Genomic DNA, 9,513 nt, shown 5'->3' on the forward strand with positions numbered 1-9,513 from the left:
ATAGCGGCCGCCCCCACCTTGCGGCCACAGCCCCCCCCCATCCCACAGCGCCGAACCCCAGCAAGGCTCTTAAATGGGATTTATGGCCGTAGCCATTCAAAAGTGTCTAAGAGTTCCCGAGAGTGGATAAAAGCTCACTTAATAAACCTGGATTTCAGCGTTTCTTTCCCACCACTTCCCACCGCCAGGTCAGGGTAAATGCTTCAGGTTTGTTTGTGTCGCATTCGGTCTCGATCCCTGCTCTCCTCGCTGGCTCTCCCGCCCGCAAATTTAGGAGCCTCCGGGAGCTGGGGAGCATCCCGGCGCTGCCGCCGGCGTGCAGGGTGGTGTGGGGGTTGCACAAGGTGTCATCTAGGGTGCCAGGTAACGAGCGGTTCCGCGTGCGCAGGAAGAGATGTCGGGAGAAAGCGTGGTGAGCTCGGCGGTGCCGGCGGCGGCCACCCGCACCACGTCGTTCAAGGGCGCCAGCCCCAGCTCCAAGTACGTGAAGCTCAACATCGGCGGCGCGCTCTACTACACCACCATGCAGACCCTCACCAAGCAGGACACCATGCTCAAGGCCATGTTCAGCGGGCGCATGGAGGTCCTCACCGACAGCGAAGGTAGGGCGCTCCCGGCGCGGCCTGGGGAGCGATTCCCGATTCCGGGAACAAACGGAGCGCAGAACGGCCCCTCACTGCTCCAGTACTGCTGCGTCTTCTCAGTGCCTCAGCTGCTGCCTTGTACAGAAACCGTGGGGAACCAAAGATATGAATGACTAGTTGTCCAACAAGAGGGTGACGTGAATTCCACAGGGCCCTGTCAGGCCAGACAGGGCATCCTTTTGCTCCATCTTTTTCTCTCTTTTTTAAATTCTAATCCTAACTTCTTAAGCGTACATAAAATGGTTAGGATAATGGTTAGTGACCAGCCAGAACTCACTTGTGTATTTTGAAGCTGAGAGGGTGGTTCCCTTGGCTCGTTTGCTGATCAGACATTTAAAGAGAGAATTTACTTTGAAGGCTGTAGGGCTCTTGAGCTAAAAGCTAATCTTTAAAATGTAAATTTGTTTTCTTGTGAGAGTGGTCACTTTGGATTCCCTAAAATAAAGACAGTTGTGAAAATTTGGCCAATTCACTGCAGATACTACTGACAGCACGTGAATGTCCCCACCTAAAGGTTCCATGGAAAGAAAGAACTTGCCCTGTATCAAGTTGCCATCACCCAAGGAGCTCCGCTCAGATCCTTGGCATCATTGCGAAATATGTTGACATTTTCTTCTGTTGCAATTCCCTTAAACATTAGCTATACCACTCAGCTGCAGGAAAGCCTTTTTATGATGGCTCTTTACAACTCTGAGAGTAATTTTATATCAGTGTTCTCAAATGATGGGAGTGTCACGGACCTGAATTCAAGCACAAGTTTCTATTTACATGCTGGCGTTTTGCCCATAACTCTTAATTTGTGAACTTGGATACATTTAACAATTACTCTTTAACAATAGTTACTGTGCCGCTCATCTTAAAGGTTCAAAACTGCATTCTAGCAATTAATTTGAAAGTGGTGTTTGAATTTGCTAAAAGTGTAGAGAATGTGTCACTTGGTTGATCTGTTGGGCCTCGTTTTGAAAGCTTTAGCATATATCGAGCAGAAGAAATGATGGATTTAATAAGCTGCTGTGATGAGTTTTCTTGAGATTGGAGGAAATGAGCTTCGAGAAAAAGTTGTAAAAAAGCACAGCCTGGTTTGGTATCAGAACACTCCTGTTTTAGCTAGACCTGCTTATGTTTTAGTTGGAGAGGAAGAAAAAAGTTGCATTTTCCCATTTTGTTATCCTGTGGCTTTTACAAGCTTTCAGCCACTGCATAGGATTAACTTTAGAGCTGTGAGTTTTGGACTCTGATCCCAGAGTTTCCTCCACAAGGTCAGCCATGGAGGCTAAAGGTTATGTGAAAAAGCCAGTTTGTGGGTCAAATGCAAAAATAAAAGCACTATCCAATGGGAATCCATTTCTGCCCTGGGAAGAATGGCGAGGTGGGCAAGGGCAAGTCTGTAGACCAGGACGTTGAGGGACCTCTCCCCTTGGTGCCAAACTCCAGGGAGACTCTGCTTCTCCCTGAAACTGCTCCGTATTTTTCAAAAGTGGGTAATTCAGCCCTCCCCGAGTCCTTCAGTTCCTTCCTTCAATTGGAAGCTGCAGGTTAGGAGCTGTCCCTGCAGGGTCCCAGCTCTTCCTGGGGCTCCCAAGGCTCGCGCTGTGGGAATGTTCTTCCACGGTGCTCCTGGGACACAGGATTTACTGCTTTGCTTAAGTCCAGGCACTTCTGCCTGGGGAGCAGCTGACCCTGTTACTGCTAATATGCTAATACTGCTCACTGGGATTTAATCCTCCAAAATGCCACGCTTGGGGTGCAAGATCCCAGGCTTATTTTGCTGCGAATCCCAGTGTGTCCGCGTGGGATTGTTCCCAGTTGGGCAGTTTGTGTTTTAATGGGAATTGTGCGCTTCCTGCACGGTGCAAGTGAGACACTCCCAGCGCAGTAGTTCTTGTTTTATCTCCCGCTCCCTGGCATGTTGTTGGAAACCAGGACAATAGCATCGGAGCTGTTAAAGGAAACCCTTTTTATCTGAAATTCTTCAAAACGCCGTTAGCTGGTTCCACCCAAAATCTTGGTCAAAACAAAACGTTGCTCAGGAAGAGCAGCCAAACTTGCAGAGAAGCTGCCGAGAGCCACGTTCCTAAAGGGTCTGTGGAATGTGTCCCCCTGTTTGTCCTGATCCATTGCTCTGACCCCGGCGCCGTCTCCCAGGCTCTTCCTCAACGTCTCCCAGTTACAACGTGCTGCTGCTGCTGGGGCTGCAGGAGACAGAGCTGCAGTTCCCTGCTGCTAGAGAGCAGGTGATTGTTATCAGCTTATAGACTGTCTGTGGATTGTGGCAAACCTGCGCCTTTGGAAAGCTGCAAAGGAAGAGAGAAGGGTGAAATTTTCCAGGTCCATTCAGGCCTATTTCCAGAATTTCCTTCCTGCAAAGTGGTTTTCTCAGTCCTTTTTTTTTCCCCTTTCTCTCCACTGCTCTGGGGCAGTGTGTGCTAGCAAGCCTGGAGGGTCGGGCAGTCCCAGTGCCAGGATTCTCCTGCATCAGGCTCAGTCGGAAAACGTGCTCTGTTTTAGCTTCGTTTTTTTTTTCCGCGCTGTCCCTGGGACTTCTTGCCAAACATAAGATTAATTTCCCCAAAATGTAATGTGTGTGCATATAGTTCATGGATTATGTATTCCTACCTCAAAAAACGGATTGCATTTATTGCTTTGTGTTGTGGTTATGGTTACGGTGGCTATGTATTGTGGTGATAGTACCACAATTTAAAAGGAAAGGCTTTAAGGGCCTGTAGGTGAGAGGCAGCTCTGGGGCTCTGCAGAGCCCTCACCAAGCGGCAGCAGGGGCGCTGGCCTGTGAGTCATCCCCTCTCTGCTCTGTGTTTAGGCTGATTGGGTAAAACAGAAGATTGCTTGAAAGCTGCTTTAGCAGCCACTTGTATTTTGCAGTGCTGCTGTATTTTTTGCTGCTTTTTTCTCCTGTATTCTCCTTCTCTGCTGTATTTTCTCCTCCCTTCCCTGCCACCTGCAAGACGGCTGGGTTTCACCATCCCTACACATGAAGTTGCTGCAGATTTTCACAGCCTGCAGAGGGAATCACAGCAGAGATGAAAACAGAGAAGTTTGGTGGCTGTAACTGCTCTCTGGGCCAGCCCTTTGCTTCCCCGCACACCCGGGGCGCCCGAGGAAGCGTTGTCCCTGTCTGCGTGCGTGGCCCTGGGTTTGTGCCCCGTCTCGTGCTCCCTCGGCCCGTTGCACGGGGAGCTCTGGCCTTGACCTCCTGTCTCCAGAAGCGGGTACCCAACTGCAAGCGAGGGAGATGGAAAATCTCCAGTAAACTGCTGGAGCACGTCTCACTTTTCAGCAGAGCAGCATGAAAGGGCTGTGTTCACTTTCCAGATGTAACCAAATATTCAGATTTATTAGTAATTCCATTCATGCAGAACACACAGGGTCTGCTCTAACCTACTTTCCTTATTTGTTCAAAATATGACCGCGTCCCCGCAAGCGTTTCCTCGCTGCATTCCTGACTTGCAGCCCGTGAGTTTGGCCTTCTCCTCGTTTATGGAAACTCGAGCCTGGACGTTGCGTAACCGTTTCCAGGGCCAAGGAAGAGGCCGGCAGCAAAGTGGCAGCAAGGGGAGCAGGACAGAGCCCGGGTCGCAGCTGGAGCTCTGCTTCCCCCCACTCTTCCCAGTAAAGAGCAGTGCGCTGGGCTCCAGGGCAGGGGCCCGGTGTCCCTCCTGCTCTACACTTGCTGTTGCATCGTTTCTTTGGGTAGTTTTAGGCTGATTACCAGTTGTTCTACCAGTACTGCCATATTCCTTGGGAATGTGGAGGCGGAGACGGGATTTGCAGCGACGCTGCTGAAGCCTGTGTTGTCTTTCCAGCCTTTTTGTGCCACGTGTAGGTAACGGGGTAGGGCCCGAGGACAGTGCGGCAGGGGTTCGGGACTGCTCTGAGTGGGGAAGTGCTTATTTCTCCCTTTTGATTAATTAGTAATTGAAAAAAACCAAAGAAGCTTCCTCCCTTCCTGCTGCCTGTGCTCCTGGAAAACGGCCGGGCCGGTTCCCTTGCGCCGGCTGGGGCCGGGAATCGGAGGAGGTCGTCGAGGCCGGACCGTGCCCGCTGCGGCCGCGCCAGGCGCCTCGCACCCCCAGGCTCCGCTCGCTGCGGCCCTGCAGCCCAGCAAAGACCCCCGCTCTGTTTCCTACCTCTGCTTCTGCTCTACTCCGGGTTTTTTAAACCTTTCCCTAGGCTGGATCCTGATCGACCGCTGCGGGAAGCATTTTGGGACGATCCTGAACTACCTGCGCGACGGGGCCGTGCCGCTGCCCGAGAGCCGCAGGGAGATCGAGGAGCTGTTGGCGGAAGCCAAGTACTACCTGGTGCAGGGGCTGGTGGACGAGTGCCAGGCTGCCCTGCAGGTAGGTGGCGGAGCTCGCGGGGCGCCCGGGGCCTTCCCGCCGCGCGGAGACCATGGGCGCTGGACGTGCCTCTCTGCACACAGACCTTGCCAGTTCACACGGATGCTGCCCTCAGGTCTCTCTACTCAGCTGCTGTTTAATTCTTGTTTCAGCAGAACAAAGATGCATATGAGCCCTTTTGCAAGGTACCCGTGATCACTTCTTCCAAGGAGGAGCAAAAACTTATAGCCACTTCTAATAAGGTAAGAAAGAGCCAGGCTGTGCTGGGTCTTGGGTCAGTGTTGGCCTGTCGCCCTGAAAGGTGCATGAAGTCATGACCAAATAGTCTTTAGAAGGTGATCTCTTTAGTTTTCAGCAATGGGCTTATCCTAAAATACCTCTGCTTTAGTTACTGTAGGTGCAGTATATTGAAAACCTACAGCAGACTAAACATTTTTGCTAAATTAAGAATCAGATGCTGCTCAGGCTGGGCCTGTCTATGTCTTTCTTCACTTTACATAGTCAAACAGAAGGCGTAGGTAGCAGGCTGATCGAGCAGATCATCAGGGCCATCAGATCTTTCAGTTATTTGTCCACTCTCATTAGCAATGACAAATACTTTCCTTAGATAAAGTGAATTAATGACTCCTGTTCCTGGAAGGCTTCTAGTTGCAGTGGGTGGAGGCTGGTAGTAGTGATTAGCCTGGGCAAAAAGACAGGGAGGATAAGAATGAATTATGATCTAGTCACAGGAGGGATTAGAAGGATCGCAGCCCTGTTGAGAGGCACATGAGAGTTTTGTAGCAACAAAAACAACAACAAAGTCCTTCTGGGTCTAGGCCTGATGGTGGCATTTCATATTGCAGCCCTGCTACTGTATGGTCGTGGGGCCAGGCTGAGATCCCAGCTCTCACTGCTCCTCCTCTAACTGATCTGTTGTGTTTTTTACAGCCAGCAGTGAAGTTGCTATATAACAGAAGCAACAACAAATATTCCTATACCAGGTAAGAGCTTCAGTTGTACTTTTCAAAGATGTTCCTAACCAGAAGTCCATGATAAGCCTTGCATTTTCATCAGTCAGAACCCAAGGCAGATTGGTGCTGGCATGCACTTACTGTGTTCCCTAATTAATTTCAAATTTGAGTCAGAAAGGAGCCTAGTGTCATCAGTAGAAGACCCCGTTTGTGCTGTTTGTGGGAGAAGGGCTCCCTGCTGCTGAGGTGCAGCTCCAGGGGCTGCTGAGCGAGTGCGGTACTGGAGCCGTCACCCTGCAGCGCTGTCAGTACGTGGTAAACAGCACTGAGTCCGGCGCCTCGTCCTCCCTTTTTCTGTGTTGTATAAAAGCTGCACAGCCTGGCACTCTCACCCTCCAGCTGATGCTAAGCTTGAGCTGAAGAAATGGATTAATTTGGGTGATTGGTTTTTGAACAAACGCCCTTGGACAGTATTATTCAGCAGTCACGTTACTGCTTCTTCAGCAGCAGGGTATCCTGCTCCTACTAGTCAAATCAGTTGCCACTGCAGCCCTGGACATCGAATGTAAGCTCTGCCTTGGCAGAGATGCAGTAAGTGAAAGGAAACTGGGCACGTGGACCTCCAACTGCCCGCTGCTTCCCTTCTCCCCTGTGCTCCCTTCATTACCCTTGTGTGACCGCTGCTCTTCTGGATCTCTTGCAGCAACTCTGACGACAACATGCTGAAGAACATCGAGCTGTTCGATAAGCTGTCCTTGAGGTTTAACGGGAGGGTGCTCTTTATAAAGGACGTCATCGGAGACGAGATCTGCTGCTGGTCGTTCTACGGGCAGGGGCGGAAGATTGCCGAAGTCTGTTGCACTTCCATTGTTTATGCGACTGAGAAGAAGCAGACAAAGGTACAAGGGAGCCCTGAGCGCTGCCCAGCGGGTGCAGCTGCCCCCGTGGCCTCTGCTCGGGCATCAGCGCTGCTGTTGTGCAGCTGGTCTGTGGTAGTGGGTGCCATTCAGAGCAGGAGCAGCTCGTCCTGGGCGGTCATTAGGACAGGGGCTGTGGGGCTGGGGCGCTTAACACAGAGCACTGTATATTCTGTAACGCAAGTTCTTTCCAGCTCCGGGCTTTAGACCAGCTTGTGCACTTGGACAGGTCTGTTGTACATTCCTGTGTAAAATTCCCTCCCTGCACCTTCGCCATCTTCCCAAGGAGAGCGCGCTCCGAATCCTGCAGACACGCAGCTTGCGGGGCCACTGTTTGGTTGTTGGGCCTGGGTTGGAAGCAGTTGAAAGAGCAGGAGTCTTTGTGCTGGGAGGGTTTCTACAGCTGGAGTGCGACTGGGAAAATATAAAAATACAGGTCCTGGGTGCAGAAAGGGCCGTGTCCTGCTGCGCGCGGAGCTTGGCGGGGGCCGCAGTGACCTTGTATCTCTGGGGGGGCCAGGTGGAGTTCCCCGAAGCCCGAATCTACGAGGAGACCCTGAACATTCTGCTCTACGAGTCGCAGGACGGGCGAGGACCCGACAACGCCCTCCTGGAAGCGACGGGAGGAGCGGCCGGGCGCTCCCACCACCTGGAGGAGGACGAGGAGCGCGAGCGCATCGAGCGCGTGCGGCGCATCCACATCAAGCGCCCCGACGACCGGGCGCATCTGCACCAGTGAGCGCGGCCCTCAGCCCCAGTACACGACCAGGCAGCTTAACTTCTGTTCGGTGAAGTCTGTAAATTATGTTTTGTAACAAACTAGATTATTTGGAGTATTTAAGTGAAGTAGTTCTAGAACCAGAATAAAAAAGGAAAAGGTTATTGGGCTTATGAGAGGGGATTGTAAGGCCCTGTTGAGCATCTGGAGAAGGGCCCGGAATTTTTAGCACTCTCATCTCTGCTATTGTGTGGCTAGGGAGGAAGAGGGCTGGCTTCCTTCGGCTTTAGTAATTATCCTGCACTTTAAAACAACAACAAAAAAGCAAAATACAAATGTCAGCCAGGCCCTCGCTGGCCCGGCCTCCCCTGGGCCTTGGGCGAAACGCTGCTCCCTAAGGAAGCCCAGGCTGCTGCAGCCTGAGGAGGGAGGACACGGGGCAAGGACACGGGGCAAGGACACGGGGCACGTGCTGCCCAGCTCCTGCGGCGCGGACAGCAGGACGAGCGGTGGCAGCTCTGCCCCCAGACCCAATGAACCTGCCAGCACTGAACGGTAGAGACCCCGCTTCTCTCCCCATCCCCGCTTTATTGGTGCGGTTCAAGGGTGTAAGATGTTAGAATTCCTGCAGCAGGAGGGTTAGGAACAAGCTGCAGTCATTGCTTTTCCTTAAGGTGGTGTTACCAGCAGCTAGTCAGCGCTTAAGACTTTGCTTGGCCCCGCGTCTCAGCTGGGGCGTTTCTTTTCCATTGGATTGTGGCTCTTTGAGCGGTGCTTCCTTTGCTCTGCTTGCCCCAGGTAGGACCCCACAACAGGCTGCAAACGGAGGGTGCAGCTCAGGCTGCGTAACCGGTGCAGGAGCAGCGTCCTGCCCTGGCTGCTGCGGGCACGGGGAGCTGCCAGCGGCACGCAGGGCACACAGGCTCCTGGTGTGGCTCCATCCCCAGCGTATTCCCAGCATCTGCATGTGAAAGGGCAGAGCTAAAATGTTGCATGGAGAAGAACGATGTATTCTGGTTTTTTAAGAGTACTTTCTGTTATGAATTAATATTTTATCTACCTCCTAGTCTCTGGTTGCCTACTATGGAGTCAAGTAGCACTTAGAGTGGAAGATCATGTATTATTCAGTGGGACTGATGCTGAGGGATAATGAGAAGAGCCACTAAGGGTGGATAGAACAGGCCTTGGCAGGGAAAGCACAGCTGCGGTAGGAAGTCTAAAACTTCAGGCTAGGTGACACCACAGTTCTTTGGGCCAGCCTAGAGATTTTTGACTCTTGATCTGGAATATGTAAGCCTGACTTTAACAAGCAGCCATCTCCTATTGGGGTGCGACTCCATGGTCCTGTTACTCACTGGAGGAGGTAGTTGCTTCTAGCAAAGTTGCTGCTGCAAGGATTCCCAGTCCTGGCTCCGAGCAGATTAGGACATGTCAGCACTCGATATACCAAAGGTGTTGTCAGCATCACCAGCTACGCTACTCCAGTACTTGTATTTCTAGTAGTGGTTACATCCAAAACCGTGCGTGCAGCCTGCCTTTAGCCGCTAAATTGAAGTATTCAGCCTTTTGTTTGCTCAGTGTTGCAATGTTAGAGTATTGCATAAAACTAGAATAAGAATACTTCCTTCTAGTAACCAAAGAGGCTCCTGGTGCCAGGCAGCCGGTGGCAGCGGTGCTCACGCCTGCGCCTTCTTCATGAGCTCGTGGTTGTCACCCGAGAGCCCGAGGGAAGCGGTGTGGGCTGCGCTGCCGCTCGGCTCTGCTCCTGGGGGGTGGTCACAGCTGGTGCAATGCAGTGGGGTAGCGGGGACAGTCACAGCGTGGCCGCTTGTGGTGCCCGCGCATCAGCTCCGTGTGCCGGGACGCTCACGGGAGCGAGGGGCTCAGAGAGCTGCTGAGGGGCTGGCCGCCTGTCCTTGGGGC

General features: G+C 52.3%; 1 protein-coding gene across 1 annotated transcript; it reads left to right on the plus strand.

Moving 5' to 3' along the window:
• The first annotated feature begins 394 nt into the window (after nt 1-394).
• KCTD10 (potassium channel tetramerization domain containing 10) lies at nt 395-8,952 on the plus strand. Its single transcript, XM_026036747.1, has 6 exons — nt 395-602; nt 4,833-5,002; nt 5,158-5,244; nt 5,933-5,985; nt 6,659-6,854; nt 7,393-8,952. Exons 1-6 carry the CDS (start codon nt 395-397, stop codon nt 7,609-7,611), a joined length of 933 nt encoding a protein of 310 aa, XP_025892532.1. The 3' UTR covers nt 7,612-8,952.
• The last annotated feature ends 561 nt before the right edge of the window (nt 8,953-9,513 follow it).

The sequence above is a fragment of the Nothoprocta perdicaria genome, unplaced genomic scaffold (assembly GCF_003342845.1).
Source record: "Nothoprocta perdicaria isolate Ctin4 unplaced genomic scaffold, notPer1 scaffold_185, whole genome shotgun sequence".
Classification (NCBI taxonomy): Eukaryota; Metazoa; Chordata; class Aves; order Tinamiformes; family Tinamidae; genus Nothoprocta; species Nothoprocta perdicaria.

Coding starts and splice junctions, on each gene's coding strand:
- KCTD10 (XM_026036747.1), top strand. CDS start 395: ATGTCGGGAGAAAGCGTGGTGAGCTCGGCGGTGCCGGCGGCGGCCACC. Junction 5,245..5,932: donor TTATAGCCACTTCTAATAAG/GTAAGAAAGAGC, acceptor TGTTTTTTACAG/CCAGCAGTGAAGTTGCTATA. Junction 5,986..6,658: donor AACAAATATTCCTATACCAG/GTAAGAGCTTCA, acceptor GATCTCTTGCAG/CAACTCTGACGACAACATGC.